Below are 20,274 nucleotides of genomic sequence, written 5' to 3' on the forward strand. Positions count from 1 at the left end.
CATCTCCTCCAGCTTTTTCTCCCAAAAAAAAAAAAGGTTGCAGCAGTCATCCAGCTGACCTAATGAGAATGTCTGCATTGTTTGGAGATGGGGTCTTATTTGTGGCTGTCTTCTTTCTCACAATGTGTCTCATAGCCTCAGGATAATAGACATCAGAGACACGTGGTCTCATAAGATTCATAAGGTCCCATTTGTTCAGTTAGAGTCCTGCTGTGAACTTTGCTTAAACAATGGCTACTTCTCAATTCTTCACCAGAAAGCCACTAGAGAGACAAACAGACAAATATTTGCATGTGAGCAGGCATTTTACCATTTTCATGTTGTTGTTTTTTTTCAGTTTTCAAGTGATCGTTCGATGTATTTGTAACTGGCTCTCAATAAACTGCAACATGTAGCTCCCTCTGTAACTCTAGGGAGATCATTCAGTCGTTAGTCCTGTGTACGTTCTGCACACTGTTATTTGTTGTGACAGTTATTTGGTGGTTTTTGCTGCTGTAAGCTCCCAAGGTTGTGTTGTTGTTGTTACAGTAGCGTGGTTGTCTCTGCTAGTCTGGGTATGTTGGGTAGTGGGGTTTGCCTTTAATGTGTAGGTTTTAAATTGCTTATCAAGCTGAATTGCCTGAATTGAAAGCAAGCTTATTGGGCAAACAGTTAGATATCATTGTGACGGCGCAGTGATTATGCTGGCAGCAAAGGAGGTACTGAGGTGGTGGTTACAGAGCCAAACAAGTAGCTTTGGGAGGAGGTCGGGGTGGGTAATAGGTCAATAAAACACTTGATTTCAACACAGTAGACTGCTGCTTAGTTCCCATCTCAAACGTCACTTTTAACCATCACTGGTCACCACATTAACCAATTACTAACCAATTCTTAATTATTAAAATGTAACAATCAAAATACTTTTTTTTTTTAAATAACTGAAACCACAATAAAGGTCCTAAATTTTAATCCTGTCCCCGACATTTCCCTATTACACCGAAACAGAGTCAAAAAATGGGCTGTATTCAGAGGTTAGGGACAAATTATCTATATCACTGTTTCAGAGTACACATTTTATTTATTATAGGACAACACTGCTGACAGGCTATTTTATCCTTTTTTATTTAAAAAAAAAAATGTGTCAGTGAATCCTCTCAACTCTTCACTGTGCTGTAAATTAACCGACTGGTTGCACTTCTGTCATTTATCACAAGTAATCACAAGAAATGTAAAATCAACTTCTGACATATTGAGGATAAGACCTTTACATATAAAACTAAATCTTTCTTCCTGCACATTTAGGAACACAGTACCTGGATATCTGAATGTGAAACTGTTTCTCTGTGCATACTGTATGTGTTCACAAACTCCCTCAAGGCTGGTTTTGTGTGCATATTCTGGTTTTCCAGCCAGCGGATGCACCCCATATGGTGTCACGGTCATGCCGAATCCTCAGTCATAAAGGCAGTCAAAAAACACACACATGCACACAGAAAAAGGAGAAATTCTTGGGTGCTGTGTGGAAAACATGCCCCCAAGGGTTCGCCTGATTTAGAATGGTTAAGTCAGACAATAGCTCATTTGTGGTGCTTTATCCTGACAAAAGGCGCTATAGGCATTCATAAGGGCACATGGTCTATTGTGAATGGCTTAATGTTTAGTTTGTGCGTATGGGCCCATTGTGCGGTCATGAGATGCCGTCCGTCGGCCGAGCACAACTTCCTCATTGAGTCCATTAAAGCCCAGCGTGTTTACAGTCGGATTATGATTGTTGTAAATAAGCTAATGCAGTCACCCAGATCACATGGGATCAATGTAAACAGAGTGGTAGACAATGGCTGTGAGGGAGGGTGGCAAGCTACATCACAAAGAAACAACTTAAAAACTACAGTAATGTCTCATGGTGATTTCCCATATTTGGGTGAAAAAACACAGCGGGTATTTCCAGACAGATGGTCCACATTGCAGTAAAGTCGTGTAATTAATATAATTTCCACACCCTCAGGACAATGGAATCCACCTGATTCTTTTTAGATTTACTGGACAAGTGGCTCCACTGGATAAGTTTTTGTGTACATTTTGTTCAATGGGTGACTGGGTGATATTTTCAGGGAGTGAAGTGGTGAGATTGTGGGACAGGGTAAGGAGACTTTTTTTTTTCTCATCACGAGACCCAAAGACGCCAATACGCATCCATTCACTGGGCCTTGTATCAAACAACATCACGGAGTGCAATTTATGGGAGCACTTAGAGACAAAAATACAACCTGTAATTCCAAGATACATCTGCATAAGTCAACCGTGTGTGTACTCTGATGCACAATTTACGCCCCTCGAACCGATAAACAGATCAGATGAGGCGACGGCGGGAGGGTGGGGTGGGGGGGGAGTAAAGGGGGAGGGGAGGCGGAAAAGAAGAGAGGATGAGAGGGAGATGTTTTACCCTAGATGGCTCTCTATCTGTCGCCGCAACTGAGTCAGGGATCAAGTGCTGTTTAGATTAGAGGGTGGATAAAAATTCCTCACTGTCCGAACACCGGCTCCTTTATCAAGTGGAGGAGAAATGGGGGAAATGGATGGGTTTAGAGGAAGAGAGAGCAAGAGAGGGACGATGAATGGGATGAGGAGGTAAGGAAGGCCAGAGGAAAAGAAAAAAAGGGGCAGAGGCATAGCAAAGGAGGAAGGTAGGAAAGAGGACGTCCGCGGGGAAGGTTGAATTGAGGATGACGAGCATGATGAGCAAGTTTTGAGAATAAGAGAAATATAAAAAGATAATGAAAGTATAAATGATTAGAGAAACGTTAGTTTCTAACTGACTGCAAACCGGACGGTTTCAACACCAGCAGGGACAGACAATGAGAAAAAAAAAGTGTCAAAACTGAACAAAGGAGAGACAGAAGAAAGGTGAACGAGATAAGACGTGGATAAAGAGACAGTGTTGTAGTAAATCAGCGCTGAGGCAGCCAGCAAGTGTTTAGGGTAAACACACTTTTATCACCTGTCCCCACGCCAACCTGCCAAGAGACAGTGTTTTGGGTGTTTAACATGAGCCACAGGCAACTTACTGTGTGTGCTTGTGTGTGTGTGCATGCGTGTGTGTGCATATGTGTGTGTATATGTGCGTGGCGTGTTGACAAGCATCAACAGTCCCAAACAGCCACTGCCAAGAAATACACAGTGTGCCACAGGCTTCCATTGAGACTGAGTCGCTCTCTTTTCCCTCCCTCTGTCTTTTAATCGCTCTGTTTCAGTGTGTCCAAATGTTAACCATGGAATTGACTTGAACTCAACTTAAAATCTGCGCTTGGTTCTGAGTTGCTGAGCAGTTGAACAATAATGTGAAAATCGCACCTTGTTTGGAACATATATTATACGGTCGCAATCTGTATGTGTTCATAGTTTTGTAGCTTCGCATTTTAGCGAGAAAGTCGGAGGGGCAATCATTTTTTTATTTTTTTTTTTCACGCAATAGGTAGTAGGAAGCACATTTAATTCACATTTTCTATTTAATAACACTTCCCTTATAATTCACCTGACACACAGTGCCTCTTTCATTCCCTCTCACACACGGCGCACTGTGCCAGAGCTCAAGAACTCAGAGCTCAGGAGTCTGCGGTCGAGCGCCAAGGTAAAGAGAGAAAAACATTAATCTGAAAAATTAGTTAATGTTAAAAATAACAAAGGCCAATGTTCGAGAGTGGTGTGTGTGTGTGTGTTGGGGGGGGGGGGGGGGGGGGGGGGGCATGTTTGTGTAACACACCCACGGCTGAAATTTTTTTTTTAAAAAAACAGTTGGTGTCTTCACTTCGCTACTGGACGTGTGTAAATGGAAGCTGACAGCTACACTTTGCACTTCCAAATTTATGTCAGTCGTGATGTGACTTCAGCTGCAGACCCCACAGCATCAGAGAGAGAGCGAAGGAAGGGAGGGAATGAGAGAAAGAAAGAAAGAAAGAAAGAAAGAAAGAAGGAAAGAAGGAAAGAAAGAAAGAAAGGCAACTAGCTAAAGAATGCATGATAGAAGAAACAAAGACAAGAAAAAGGATAAAAAAGAGATAAATAAAAGAGATAAGTAAGATGCGGAAACAGTAAGACAAGAAAAAGAGACAGAGAGAGATAGAGCTGGAGCGAATGGTAGAGAGAGAAATAGAGCGAGAGAGGCGCAGAGAGAGCAGCTGTCCTAACAGCTGGCCAGCAGGATTGATGTCTCAGTGAAATAAAACTCAACATATGTCCAAACATGAGGAGACAGGCCAGCCAGGAGGAGGAAAGAGACGCACACGCATATACACCAACACACACACACTGATGTGAGAACGCCGGCGCACTCTGAAGCACTTAAACATACATGCGCACCACACACACTGATTAAAGAATGCCAGTACACTGCTGGGACTGTTTAATTGCACAGAGGGGGGTATATAACACACACACATACACACACACACACACACATATGCACAGGATTTCAAGGGCCTAGCACTTCTCGCTCAGTGCTGTAAAACCATTAAACTGCGGAGTGGTTAGCCTGGCTGCGTGTTAGCACGGTGTCCATTTCACGCACACTATTTTCATCTGTCAGATGACACCCAGACTCTCTTGTCACAGAACATGGCCTAAGAAAGCAGCCGGCCCACCTGACTGAGAGGGGGATAGTAGCCCTGCGTAACCCTCTTTACATACATCACCCGATTCGCTCGCACACACACACACAGACAGTCTTCGAATTTGCTGCTCAGCGAAAAGCCCCGTCTGCTTACGGAGAAAGGAGCAGCACGTTGGCTTTGTATATACCGCAGACATAATTCAGATGTTAAACTACGGTGAGCTCACAGCAGAATAAACTTTGATCTTTGCTAAAGTGGCCTAAGCATCATCATGATATATGCCCCGCAAGGTTCCTGCGAATTAAGAAATTGTTGAAAAGCTGATGCAACAGATGGACCGTGTGTCAGTAGCTACTAGCTTTCTGTCGTTCCTTCTTTTTCCAAAAAACCCCCCACAAAAAATAAGAAAAAAAGTATTTTAATTGCTTGTTTAGTTTTCACCTCGTAGAAGATAAAAAAATCGAAATTATTTTAATTATTTTGTGACTATATGATTATGGTGAATGTAATTAACTATTAGTTACAATAAAGCAAAACATCTAAAGCTCTGACAAATATAATAAAAATAAAAATTAAAAAAAATAATAATGCAGAGGCAGCCTGACGACATTGTATTTTCAAGATTGCTTTAAGCTTTGAACTTTCACACAGGCGAAAATGATTTTTCTTATTTCACTTCACCTGTAGTTTAGCAGATGAAGACCTCAACACTGCCTGGGTGGAGCTTTGATTCACACTGGGGCCCCCCTTGCTAAAAATACTCACGAAGAACTCCCTCCCTGCAGTGTAAAGTACTTTATGTGATATAAAGTGGACGTGCCGCCGAAGGCACCGGGTTGAAACCTCACAGCCCTGAATCAGACAAAGGATAGTGTTTCCACTGAATGTGTGAGTTTAATACTTGTAAAGCCTGACTGCTGATCCACCTCTGTTGCAGTCAGAGAGGTCAGGCCTGCCCTGCATTACAGCGCTGCAGCCTGAAGGTTGAAAGGTAGTCTACAAAACAAAGGCATTGTGTTTGAAAGTGCACGCTGATGTAGCAACAAGATTTAAAGATAACATTCTCAAACTCTGAAAAGCCTGATGAGAGTACTTTAACAAACTCTTTCAGCGACACTTAGGCGGCACGTCTTCATTTCTCAACTACCACTTGTTGTAAGAGGGAATAAAAGACACTGCATGTTTCAAATATTTTCTACGCCTGATTTTTTTTTTCTCTTGTGAGAGAGGCGCAGAACAATTGAGCAAGACCGAGTGACGAGTTTTAACAACTGTACGTACGTTTGGGTTAATGATGCAGCACAGCAACGACAAGGTCAAATCACTTTGGAATTAATTAATGTGGAATCTAATGTAAAACATCTATTCACTGGTTACAAGGAGAGAGCTGTGCTTTGATTTCTTTTTGTCTCTTCTCATACTTTTCAGGGTTCCACTTTTTGCATGTGTGAAAATAAAATAAACATAATCTACTTGTGAATAGGAATGACCTTTTTCTTTGAGAACAACACATTTGTGACAGGCTTTCGTTTAGAATGCATGCACCCAAACTTTGCAGCATGTTGTAATTGAGGGGGGAAAAAAAGCAAAAATTAAGTAAACTAAAGACATAATGATAAATCATTAAACCTGAACAGCTATAAATAAATTTAAATCCTTATTTTTAGAGAAAATAAGGGATCTTGAACCTGAATACTTGTACTTGTATCCATCCAGGGTACAAAACCGCTTCTTTGTCAAACGCACGCTCTAAAAACACCGGTTCAAGACCCACGCTTCTGGTTCCACTTTAGGCTTGATATATGAAACCCTACCCGACTTAGCACACATACACACACACACACACACACACACACACACACACACATCGGCACAGGCACACATCAAAATGTGCGGTTCAGACACAATAGAAGCGTTGTTTTGTGTCGAGCCCCGGGGGGAGCTGGTGTGTGTTCGGGTGGGCGGTCAGGGAGCCAAAAATCAGCGAGGAAGGCTGGCAGTGAGTCTGGGCTGAGTCAATGACCACCCCGCAGCTGACCGAAGACAAGAAAAGTGGATCAAACATGGCCGCCTGAAGCCCCAACCACACCCTTCAGATCCCGCAGATATCTTTACGTCAGAAAAGACTGTTTTGGAAAGTTAGATTACGCATGTAACACAGCTGCTCTTCATATCATCTGTCACAAGAGCTATCATCAAACCTAATACTCTTAGCCACTATGCCATGCTGCTTTCAAGCACCTTCGAGAATGACATGCCCATAAAATAGTTTGGCATCAAAATAATAACTGCTATCAAATTCAGTGCGATGTCATTTAGTCTCACAGTCAGTCTGCAGTTGGAGTGAGATATTGCACCTTGCAGGAATGTGCACTTTTATTAGGACTTATCGTTATTGGAGATTTACTCCGAAAAATACATCATAGTTTAAAGCTGTGTTCACACTTTACAATAGTATTTTACAATTAGAAAATAGAGAGAAAATGTAAAAAAATAACTAAATAAATAAACAATAATAAATAAAAATGTATAAGTATATATGCACCAGGGGAATTTGAGGAGAAATTTATTGCTAATTGTTTATTGCTGTTTTTAATTAAAGCAACAAATACCAGGAACTATTATTTCTAGATAATAGCTTAAAATCTGTGAACACTGAAATTAACAGATTTTGGTCCATATGTTTTTGTTTGTTTGTTTGTTTTTGTTTTTGTTTTTTTTTAAAATAATGTTCTCGGACAAATACAAGGTTGGTTTACTGTATATCAGTGCCATGTGTGCTACGGTTCAGCACAGACAGTTGTCATCACAGTTTGTTAAGCCGTGAATTGAAGTCTTTTGAAGGGCCATGTCAAACACACTCCACTGGCTTCAAACACGATCTGTCTTGGACAGCACTGCCAGGAATTTATTTATTTATTTATTTTTTTGTTCATTGCAGTTACAGTATATGATCTTCCTTCATCAAATTATCAGGAGCAATTTGGCATTTCACTGCAATCCTAGTAGAGAAGGAGGACTTGATAAAATCACTATTAAATTGGAGTCTTTTGGAAGACATTCAAGACTGTTCTGACAAACCACACTGCATGCGCCTGTACCATATGCTGGCTGGATTGCAGCCAAAACTGAGCAGGAGAGGGCTACCAGGCATATCCCACTGACTGTATTTGTACTCAAGACCCACAGGCTGTGGCTGATCATTAGTAAAGAGATCCCTATCAATTACAGAGGAATAGATTGAAACCAACCACAAGAAGTCCAGAGGGAGTCTGCCTGTAGGCAGAGACAAGGAGACCAGTACTGACCACTGAACGCAGGACCATGCAAAAGCCGATTAGAAGTTCAAGATTAAAAATGTAATTTGTGTTTGGATAAACCACGCCTTTCTAGACACGCAACGCTGCCTCATTGGAAAAATGACTTGAGGTGTGACGAGACAGCGCTCACCAACATCCAAAAACTAGTTCACATTCACATGCACTACACAAAGACTTTACCTTACCTGCACACAATCACAGCTCAAGCTGCCAATCCCATAGAGGAGGGCAAACATAGTGCCAGATCCAAGGCTTTGTTAATTAGCCAATAAGCTTAACTCTCTGGGCCGACCCAACTTGCCTGTTAAGCTGTCATCACAACCACTTCCACCAACACACAGCACACACACAGGTCATGCAGAGGGGGCATCCAGGCCTTGCTCAAGTTCAAAGTTCGGTCATGCAGCACAGCTTCTTTTGAAGCTTAACAGAGCAACCTTCCATCTGTATTACTGCCAGGCTTGGGCTAGTTGCTAAGCTGCTAAATGGAATCTAATTAATACATTTGTAGTTCTTACGTAAAAGAGAAATCTTACAGGTAAAATTTATTCCAGTTAAAACACCAATGAGCATTCACATCACATCAGGGATCTCTCATCAGGGATACACATGATTTCACATCACTCTCAACCCACCAGCTAGCCAGTCGTCCTCCAGAAGAGAACATGCGTTCCACAGTTTGAGTGGCGGTAACAGCGGAGATGTTGAAACAGGCTTTCAGCATGGAGAGAGAACAAAGCGAAGCCTGGCAGAATGTCTCTATTGTCACAGAGAAACAGGGCTGTAGGAAGGCTTGGCCTCGCTCTGACCTCCTCTTCCAGCTGGGGAAGCCATTATATGGGTGATTGGTTGCCCGGCTCTGGCCTGGCCTCGAGACACTGCACAGACCCCTTCAAACTGGACAACACAGCTTAAACACACAGATTGAGACTCATAAAACAGTAGAGCTACACAGGGACCTGCAAGAGGTCACATAACAGTGTAGGTGTGAAATAAACAAACTTTTTTTCTTCCTGTAGATTGATCACAGTGTAATGTATTCATTACAAGACAGAATGGCTTGAAGATTACAAGGTTTTAAAACTTCGCCCTAATTTAATTTTCAAATTTCAAAAGTTTTTCTCAGTGGATATCCTGACAACAATATCGTTCTCTATTATTTTCAGAAGATTCTGTTTCATCAGGACTGTGTGGAAGTAAATTCTTCAGATATGATTGATAGAGGCCTGGCAACACAAAGTCACATCCAGCGCACATCAGCTGTTTCCAAATAAGCCCCTCTCATTTGAAGCCAGTGAGAAGAGCATGTGCAAATATATACATCTCTGAGGAAATGACCCAAACTGCATTGCCCCTACAACACAACACAAACACAAAACATAAGGAACACGACATTGGCGCAGGAAAACCTAAAAATATGTGGATGTTCAATTGAACGTCACAAAAAAATGGGATGGGTTTTAAAATTAACACTTAATTATGAGTTGTTTCAAGTTCAAGTTCCCACAAACACGAACCAATCAAGACGGTCATGATGATTTATGGGCAGGGGGGCTGGGTTTGTTGGATCCTTGAAATGCATCATCATGTTACCACTAATGCCAGACTGGAAGTTGTGCTTTTGCTCTTTTCCATATGATGGGAGGAGCAGTTGGTGATGCTGACAAACCTGAAGCTGTATCACTGGTCTGGTCAATGCAGTGGATTGTATACATTTTGTTGATGTGTCTGAAACTCAACATTTTAGAAAACAGGAGAAGAACGTCTTCTTGTTCTTACAACAGACCAAGGCTAAACCCTTGTCCGGTTCATATCATTTAACTCATAAAGGATCCTCGCAGGTGTCTGTTTTCTAACCACTCTGCAGCGGGGCAGTGCAGCGATAATTGGCCCTGATCTCATTTGCAGATGAAACACATGAATTGTACAGTAATTCATACAGGCACGGGTGTAAGCAGGGATTAGAGTGATGTTAAGTGTTTGCCAGGCGCCAGAGCCGTGCTAGGCACATTAGATGGCTGACTAAGTTGGCACGAGGGCCCTTTGGCCGTGCCAGGCCCTGTTAACAGCAGGTTGGCCCCCGAGAGGCTCCACAATACAGATAATCATAATTCACTCATCAAAACCGAGGGAGCTTGATTGCACACTTCACTGGGTTTTAATGTCCACCGGGCAGCATCCCAGAATGCTTTGTTTGGCAAACTGTTATACGTGTCCACTTCTGTTTTATTGCTATTTTATACTGAAGGCTCAAGGAGACAAGGTGAATTCAGATTAATCGTTCCTATTAATCGTACCTATCCATGATAAGAGACGGGTTATTGTTTGGGTTATTTCTCTGTTTATTCCAGACTTGCATTTCCCTTTCTCACCAGCTCTTATTTTTAGCTAACTGAGAATGGAGGAGCGTTTCTATTCAGCCGTATTTTTTTCTTTTCCTCTGATGTTGCCTCATCCTGGCCTTGAACATTTTATTCAGCAACCAGCCTACCAGTCTAATAAGTGCTAAGTGCTTCAACGGTATGGAGAAAGCCTTTTGTGTGCAGTGAGCCTTTGTATTTAAACCTTCGCAGAACACAGGCGCAGGGGGGTGAGCGCAGCGTGAAGGCTAACGATGACAACGTCCATACTTTTAGATCTCGACTACAGTGCCCAGAGGGGTCAGCCATGTCAGGGTAAGAGAGAATTCACTGGTTAATAGAGGCCGTTCTATTTGATCATAGATCCAGTCTAACCTGAGATAGCTCAGCTGGCAGAGCCATCCATCGCAGCAGAAGGACGAGGCAAGGAAAGGCTTAAATGTGCTTGCCATTTGAGCGGCGGTGATCAAACCTGGTCGTACTGTAAGAGGATTCTAAACAATCAGGTTAATGTCAGTCTGAGTGATCACATGCAACTCAAGACTCAAGCCAAAAAGGACTTGGAACAAACACAGAGTAAACCTGTGTCGCTCTGAATCACGAAATGATCTCTAAGCTGTGCCACAATAGGATTCAGTACACACGCCCATTTACCAGGATGGCCTTGCACTCCTGTGTGCTTTACATTCTTTTAACAAACCAAATAATAATAATAATAATAATAAAAACTAACAGCTTACGGGTTTGAAATGCCTTTACCAGTGGCACACAACAAAGCTTTAATTTGCGATGTGAGCAAGGTTGCCCGTTGGAGAGGGATTCCAAAAAATGTGCGAGAATTGATTTGAAAGGCCCCTGAACCAAAAGGATAGACGCAAGATGAACAGCCTCCCATCAGATGAGGTGATAGAAAGAAGTGAGAATAACAATAACACAGGCGAGGGCGAGAAAGCAGCGCTCAGACAAATTAACAAATGAGGAAAAGGGAAAACGGCATGCGGAGATTCGTCGTCGCTTTATCGTCTGCTTTGAAAGCCGCAGAAGGAGAACTCACTTAATGAAGTATTCAGCCTCTGCCGTCTATTGATCACCTCGTCTCATTTTGACTCAACGCGTTATGAAATAAAAAAAAATAAAAAAGGACAGCTACCTGTCAATCGTCATATGTAGGGTTACATTAGGCTCAAAAGGAAATGCATTACCACAGCACTGAATGAAAGACAGTTTTACAATGGCTCTTCAAGGATCGCAGTGATTCAGATGAACATTTACAAGGACCAGAAGCAGAGCAGAATTCAGCACTGTGTGAATGAATATTGTCTGGTTATATACTGAACATGTTTATCTTGTTTGTTTTAGTATTTTCAGTGTGATCAAGGCCACTTTTTAGTCCTCTGGGATAGCAGCTCCACTAATTCTATCCATCTATCTATCTATCTATCTATCTATCTATCTATCTATCTTTCTATCTATCTATGTTCTTGTTTGTTTAGAGTATGACATCCAATGCTCATCCAATTAAAATATGTGCCTGGTCCATTAAGACACATGAAAACATTTTAAAATAATTAATTTAAAAAAATAATAATAATAATTATAAAAAGAATCCTTGAGCAAAGCAAATTAAGTTTTGTTAATGTTTTAATGTTTTCTGAATTGGATAATTTTAGTCTCCGGAGCTTTGAGAGCTACACAAAATCAACATGAAGCAAACAGAGAGAGGAATTCAGAAACATTCTGAGCTAATTAAAAAATGAGCAATCTTGTCGTGAGCAAGGTCGGGTCTGGTCGTGTTTGGACTTTACGTGCGGTGTGTGTGTGTGTGTGTGGGGGGGGGGGGGGGGGGGGGGGGTGAGAGGAAGAAAAAAGACACACACTTGAATAACCGTGTATTTCCTTCCACTTTGATTTGACTGGAAGGTGTAGCAACACTTTTGAACGTACACGTAGAAGTGTTTTTCCTTTCAAACCAGTTTCTGTGCAGCAGATAAGAGGCAGAGCTATCTATCTTTCAACTAAAGACACTGTGTACTGTAATACGCCTCCGGCTGTCCCATTCTGGCCCACTTTACTGTATCAATAACAAAGTAAAACCTCCAAATGAGAGAGATCAAGCACTCCTCTGATATCATCACGATTACTATGTGCACATAATAGTAAAGAGGGGTGTTAGATGGTTTGAGATCTGGCTTGCTTTGGGGTGGGAAGGGGCAAGCTGAGGCATGCTGGGAGACTCCAGCACTTTCCTGTGTTAGTGGTGTAGATCAGAGGAGCAGGTGGGAGAAAGGGAAACCTGTGTTTTCACTGCTTGATATTGTGATCTAACGAGAGAGGGATGTGTCACTTGTAATTTTAGATGTTCAAAGATCCTCTGCAGAGGATGTGTTCAGAAAGGGAAAACAAAATAGCCATGTGAGGTTGTTCTCGCTTTATGGGTAAAGAGGAAGCAGGCAACCACGGAGTCATGTCTGTCAAATGTGAGGAGAATAAACTGATCACTGTTTATATATAACATATATATCATCATTGTGCCAACGTTACTCAGTTTTAAAGCAGAAATATGTGTATTATTCTTAATAAAATACTCTCATTCCTTCTCTGATTAGTCTACAGTACACACCAAGACCAGCAAATTACTGCTGTTTATTGCTTTTACTTTCTGGCAAACAATGCCAAAGCTAACTAAATATATTTAAACTAAAACTGACCACAAAAATGATCATGCTGTAAATTAGGCTCAGTCAGTGTCAGAATAAGTCATCATATGCTAGTTTAGTGTCTACATGTATCACTTCATGATAACGATTGGTGCTGGTTTGGGACATATTCATTTATCTGTATATGTGTGCATGAGAAAACGACAATGATCTTTATTATACGTCCAAAATCAGCCATGGATTTCAGCTGGAGCGCTCAAGATATTTTTAAACCCCTGTTCCATCATTTTAGCTGTACAAGACGAGCAGTCTTTTACAATCTCTGAAAATCAAATATAACCATGTCTTCTGGTGGTGTTCTATTTCTTGTATTGTACAGTAAGGTACAATTGTAGGAGTTTGGAGGTCCGTGACTTCCTGCTCCATCCATATGATGATTAATAGAATTTCTCCCGCAACAATCGCATACTAATATAATACATTTATAAGGTTATACAACTTTCTTAAAGCTCTTTCAATCTTTAAAGAAAACAAGGCTATTCAAGCTGTAGAGTTGTCTTCCACTTCACAACAAGTGAGGCTGTTAAGAGGAAGAGAGGCTATACTCTTCAGCCTCCTTGTCTGAAGGAGAATGAAGAGTCAGCTTTGCCTGACCCTTGTCAGGGCCCTTTCCCTGCAGACATTAGAGATAAAACACACACAATCAACTGAAGACTTACCATCTTGTTCTGTCTTGGTCAGCTCCACGAGCTTCTTCTGTTTCAGAGTGTCCACCACGTCTGCCAGGCTTCCCTTGCGGCGCTCCGGCGTCCCAAAGGCGAGGCCGATCATTGGCTCCCCGCGATCCCTGGAACACTCCTCTGGCTTGGGTGGAGAGGTAGAGTTAGTCCGGTAAGAGTAGAGAGAGCAGCCTTTACTGCTTTCATTGTCCTGGGGAGACACAGCCAATGAGAGTTCAACGTTAGAAACTGTACAAATCAAATAATTATGACATTTCTTTAACATACACACAGTTCTTATTGTACATTTACAGTATTATTCTGGATTTAGCTGATGCTGGCTTAACTGTGCTTTACCCTGGCTGGCATGGTCCGGCCGGCGTGACATGACAAATGTCAAGTTTAGGATTGGATTTTGCTACCGACGTAACGTGATGACTGCAGCACTTGATCTACCTGTCATCAGGAGCGCAGCAGTATTGCTCCATTGCATCCCTTCAAACTGCTTGGGTCACATGTTGAGAACCCGCCGTTGTGCGACGCTGCCACGCTAAAGCCTCACATGTGTTTTTCAGTTGTTTTGAAGTGAGGAGCGACATGACCACAACACAGAAAAACTGTGAATCTTAGGGAACGACACAGACAATCTGGTACTGATGAAAGAGTTAAAGTTAGTTCCTGAAGGGCCTCATCTATCTTTATGAGAATTCACGCTGTAAAAAAAACATGGAGGTAGCTTTATATTTTCTCACAGAAAAGATTTTATTGCACGGCTTTTTAAGGTGATGCTAACTCGCAAGAAGTGTTAAAAGTGAATGACTGAGCTGTGAATTTTTTTTCTAGATCTCAGCCCTTAAACATGTCTTTCCTTAGAGAGTGGATGACTTCCTGTTTCAGTGGAGGTGACACAAAGGTGATAACTTCAGATTTATTGATGGATAACAGATATCTAATGTTTTTTTATTTTTATTATTTTGTGCTGCATGACCAGAGTTTGTGTGTCCCGCTGCTGTTTGCTCTGCTCAGTTTTAAGCAAGAGGCGCAAGGACTCTATATTTATCAGGAAGATAATCTCCTCAAGATGACCACATTGTCCCACACAACAGACACTTTAGCACAGGTGCTCTAACACCAGGGCTATTTCTGGATGCTTTCTGCTCGCCTTACAGAGTGGGGGGATCTCCAAGAACTTTAGGAGGCTTATGTTTCAAAGACAAGGGGCTTTGGCTAACAGCGCAATCTTAAGATGCCCTTGAAATGGCTCCAGGAGGCCCTGTTGTACACTTTGTCTTTAAGCGGAAGATGCCTCTGTAATGAGGATTAGGAGACAGTGTGTCACTCATGGGTTGTTCAGGTGTGTTCTTCTCAGTACACGCGGTCGGCCCCGGAGTCGTACAAGCAGTGATCTGATGGTCGGATCAAATTATAAAACGAAAGGTCAAACATTCGGTCCACGCAGCAGACAATGCAAGTTCACGATTACACCTGTGAATCTGTAAATTGTCCTTGAGCAAGGCACTGAAACCTGAACTGGCATCTTACTGGATGTCAGTCAGGATACAAAGGCATGAGTGCAAAAAGTATCAAAGAGAACCTATTAAAAAGAATGATTTTCAGAGAAATACGAACATGAATTATTTCAATGTATTAAAAAAAAAACTATCCTCTATTTATTAGTAAATGAACTCTAAATTTGTCTCACAAAGTTTGGTCCACACTGTTTATACCCTGTTATTGTTTTCTCTACAGAAAGTTATTTTACCGTGTTACATCTTGCTTTATTAATGATGCTAACATTTCTTACATTTTCAAAAGACTGTACAGATAGTCGCGTTTGAAAGCATATACATCATAGAAACACGCAGTGAAAAGGAAAATGGCTTCAAGCATTAAGGAATGTTTGACACAGATGCCGTGTCAGTGTCAGTTTTTTCCGTAATGGTTAATTACAAAATCTTATTATGCGCAGAGATTTCTACTTCAAAACAGAAAAAGAAATATAACTATACTTTCCTAATATGTGACGGTCCAAATTTCAGATTCTGGTCAAAAATAAGACTTCTTGTCCGGGAAATGTTAAATGTATTCTCCCACAACAATGATACCAAAGGAAACTTCACTCTAAAGAGCTTTCCCCTTTCCTCAGAGGCTGAAGTCAAACAGCTCTTGTCCAACAGGGACCAACACAACCTAAAGCCAGGTAGCTAACACCTCAACACACACACACTCACACAAACAAATAAAAACAGGCTGTGGAGATGAGAAGAAGCAAGGGGTATACCTCTCTAGAGGAGACCCCTCAGTGGGCTGCCTACAGCACTGCCTGTAGCACACAGACCAGAGAGAGCTACTGGTGTATGTGTGTGTGCGTGTATACATGCATTTACTGTAAGAGTGCGTTCACTTGTGCACTCAGTAGTGCACAATCATCATTATGCATGAGAATATGCACACCATGTGTACTCCTGCATGTCTTCCATGAGTGTTTTATGAGTTGCTTTCCCCGAGTGTGTACACTGTGTACACACACTAACCACATTTGTTTTATAGATTTGAGTTATAGCGACATATCTCAAGATAAGATATGGTCAATTTCTCAGCCGTGTGCATAATTCACTTCTCACCATCACAGCAGAGCCGACATTCTCCCACTCAGCATCTGCTGGTTTCTCTCTGATTGGCTGCAGTTCGTCCGGGTGGGGTTGGTCATGCAAAGGGGGCGACAACATCTCCTTCAGGCTCTCTCGCTCGTCACCGGCCCAGGCCGCATTGTCCTGACCTATCACTTCCGCTTCCTCAGACGGTGGGTGAAAGGGAGGCGTCGCTCGCATGGAAGACATCATTCTGTGAGGGAGAAAAAATGAAAGGAGGTTTTTTTGGGGCCTCAGTTTGCATATAATTACAGTCTCATCACCGGGATGGATGAGAATTGAAGAGCTGCTGATCTCATGGTGATAAAGAGGTATTGGTCATGAGTGAGACTGAAACCAAAACCTTCCTGGAAGCTATGATGCATTTGTTGTTGTTGTTCCTCAGAATATTGGCATCAACACAAGTGAAAACCAAAGATACATTTTGTATATAAAGTGTGCTGAAGATCTACAAATATATTTGTGCAACTTTATAGTTAACATACCGTATATTTTGGTACTTTTTTGGTACTTAAATGCACCACATCAAAATTTTAATTTGCTAGTCATAACAGAATTACAAAGCTACTTAAAGGAAATACATTCGCCAAAATGGAAAGATAATTCATTACTTATTAATACTTTACTGTATTCAAATGTTCCATGGGCTCAAAAATGACACGGATTACTACACTACGTTCACCACTGACAGTGAAGCCACAAAAAACTGTAGGAGAATTCAGAACCATGCGTTTGAATAGATAATTCAAAGCCACAACTTTATTTAAAATGCACAGACATGAATGTCGAAGATGTAATTACAGTTCCCTCACACACAAGCAATTTATAGTGCATATCATATTTTTGGCATCTACAGTGCACTCATTGAGAGCAGCTTGCATGCTTTAATGGCGAATTTTATACACGCACATGCACACACAGGGATATTCTTTTAGCCTAATAAGCAGCATCAAGGCCTATCATCACCTTGGAGTTGTTAAAGAAGCAGACACTGTGCTGCTAAGTGGAAAAATGTCTCTTTTTATCTAATATAAGCCTCGAGTCATTAGGCTAATAGATCATTTCCTGTAATGACTACCCTTTGTTGTACAGTACTTGAGGACATTCACTGACCACATTCATTCCCTCAACCCTTCTCTCTAATATCATAGTCTCAGCCATAAATTATAGTTTAAAGTCTAAAAACAAACTCTCGTTTCCTCAGCTTTCCATTTACACAGAAGCATGCACTAAAATGCAAATACATAACTACATATGAACTCAATTGCTACTTCCGCGTTAGCACTCAGTATATCACAGCAGGCAGTCCATCTCTGAAATATGCAGCCTCCCGGGTGCCCTTAAGCATCGGTCTGACTCTGTTTCAAAGACCAGGGCTGCAGCCTGTACGAGTGATGAGGCATAAAAAGGTGGGAAGTAGTTAATTTACAGGGGGAGTTAATAAAGACCAAGATAACAGACTAAGTACCACATGTCACCTTGAGCTCAACTAAGAGTGAAAAGATAAATATTGATATAAGAAAATGGAAACGTGCGAACTGTGTGGCGTGTTGCGATGTGCGTTCTGCATTCATAGTATATCCATGTGATTTGTAATGCATGACATTAAAATAGTTGGGTTTGACGGGCGTTCCGTGATTCTGAGGCTCATAATGTTCTCCGCATGTCGTCTTTTACTACCACTGCCGGAATGCAGTTTCAGTGGCTGTATACAGCGGGTTGAACTAGGGGAGGGTACTACAGTGTCATGGCATGAAAAGTGAGACTCTCAACTCTGACCTGAAGATGCTGGAGGAGCATTAATAGTACAACATCGGTAACTACATCGCCTTCTCCTACTGATGGGAATACAACTGAAATACTGTGTGACTTGTTAAGTTTACTGAAAAATATTGCAGGCTTTACTGTTCCGAGAGTTGATAACCTCTGGATTGCACATTATTTTCTTATTGGCTCAGATAACAGCACAAGCTACACCTGCTATTGTCAATATGTCAGTGTGTGGACCTACATGGAACACTTTAGCATATTATTTAGCAACTTACTGTTTTGTCTCACCACATTTATCAGTGTCATTTTCAGGAGCACAAGACAGATTTCGGTGAAAAGCCCCAATTGTATGGCAACTAGAGTTATGGCAGTGATGTTAGCATTTAGCTGGTAAAGAAAATTATATATCGGCAAAGAGCCTAAGCTTTCTTTCAGCTGTGTGGTGCAGACACAGTTTTTATGAGCTTTTTATTGAATTCAAATCCTAAAAGACATCCTTCTTGCACATGATAGATTTGAAAATCAAAGTAAGCTACCTCAGACAGCATAGCTGAACTGATATTTTACAGTGGGGGTACTCTGTCCCACTGACATTAATTTTGATCTAAAGGTTGGTTGTACAAGGTTTACTCTTCTACAGCGATTCATTTTTTGAAGATGTTGCTTTTTCTTGAGACCGCCGGCATTTCACACAAGCAGTATTCATACATGAGATTCTAGGACCCGAGACAAACAACAAACAGCAAATCACTAATCCATGAGCAACTCGTGCAGTCCACACTGGAACGATGAGAGAGCGATGGGGAGGGAGAAGACAGAAGGGAGCCTATATTTAGCTGACAATATTGCTGGTGCTGTGTTTATGGGGGAGCTTAAGACTTTAGTTTCTTGGAACTGGTGTCTCATATGGCCAGGAATGCCCAGCCTCTTAACTCGCTGCCACTGATAGGGTTTCATCGTGCAACGGTACGAGACCTTTTGTGATTGGTTGCAGCAGGAGAACAGTATACTTCATGCCGTAGTCATCAGGAAAAGAATCACATTACTAGTGTTTAGATGACTTAATTGTTTAGCTAACACAACGCGCCCGACCGATAAATTGTTGTGGATTGAGTTTAGGAACAACTGTAGTTGCTAATTTCCTTTTTAACGATATAATAAAATCACATTTTTAAAAAAAAAAATTTTTCTATTTGTTCACCTCTTGATATTGTTTCTACTTCACAAGCTGTGGTAAGCACGTAGCTTACTTGTTTTTTATATAACATAAAACGGAAAGAGAACTAAGAATAATGTTATAATGCAGGGTTAAAACAAGTGGACGCAACATAAAGCCTAAAAGAGACACCGAACAAACAGGTTTGACCTTAAAGAGTTGCCACATGTGATCAATTAATAATGTCACAGTCCTGACACAAGGAAAACATAGAGATACTCTGTGGTATTGTGCAGCCTCTGCTGTAGCTGGATGTCACCACTTTTGCTGAACAAACATTAGAACTATGAGTCTTTAAAAGTTAAAACAGTAAATCAAACATCGGCTCCCTTTGAGGTTGTCAAGGGCAGTAAAAAGATTCATAGTCGCCACAGGAGTATAAGCTTTTATGTGTCTTAATTCATGAAAAATGAAAAACATCTTGGAGATATGTGTTTTGCAGCTTTTACACGTGACAATCTCTGCTCCTTCCCTTCGGAGACGCAGGAAGACATTGAGTGATTACAGCAAACGGAACAACCTTCTCCCAACGAGACCAGCAGAAGAATGAGCTTGGCTACGCTGATACTGCCTCGGAAAACAGCACGGTGACGATAATGTTACACTGATACCTGAAAAACAAATTAATTTTCACGCACAACGCTCTACAGCTCTCTCCAAAAGCCTTTTCATATTGTCAGAGGTCTAACAAAAATATCAACTGCTTCCCATGAAAGCATTTCCTCTGTCTAAGATATTTCTTGGTAAGCGATACTGGTGAGATTGGTTTCTTGATAACTAAACAGAACACACACTGTTGAGTGAGGAGCTTTAATTTTTCATCCTCATGCGTTTTTTTAACATGAAGTCAGAAAGACCCTCCCACAAGTATGATTAATAGCCTGATGATAAAATCTAAGCTGAATACATGTTAGCAATGGCAGCAATGTTACTTACTGTTCCCTTTCAGCATTTTGGTTAAAGTTCCCTTCTTTCCTTTGTTGCCTATGGAAGTT

General features: G+C 41.4%; 1 protein-coding gene across 3 annotated transcripts in view; it reads right to left on the minus strand.

Annotated features, from left to right (window-relative positions):
* Nucleotides 1–20,274, minus strand: part of LOC311495957 (transcription factor SOX-6-like) — an 80,105-nt gene that overhangs the window by 45,011 nt on the left and 14,820 nt on the right. For all 3 annotated transcript variants that reach the window (XM_084555643.1, XM_084555641.1, XM_084555642.1), the window contains 2 exons: nucleotides 16,267–16,486; nucleotides 13,643–13,853 (listed from right to left, as the gene is read on the minus strand). In XM_084555643.1, coding sequence (XP_084411769.1) covers nucleotides 13,643–13,853; nucleotides 16,267–16,485 — 430 coding nt within the window. In that variant the 5' untranslated portion in view covers nucleotide 16,486. The remainder of the gene's footprint in view (nucleotides 1–13,642; nucleotides 13,854–16,266; nucleotides 16,487–20,274) is intronic.

The sequence above is a fragment of the Chelon labrosus genome (assembly GCF_963514085.1).
Source record: "Chelon labrosus genome assembly, chromosome: 11".
NCBI classification, from domain to species: domain Eukaryota; kingdom Metazoa; phylum Chordata; class Actinopteri; order Mugiliformes; family Mugilidae; genus Chelon; species Chelon labrosus.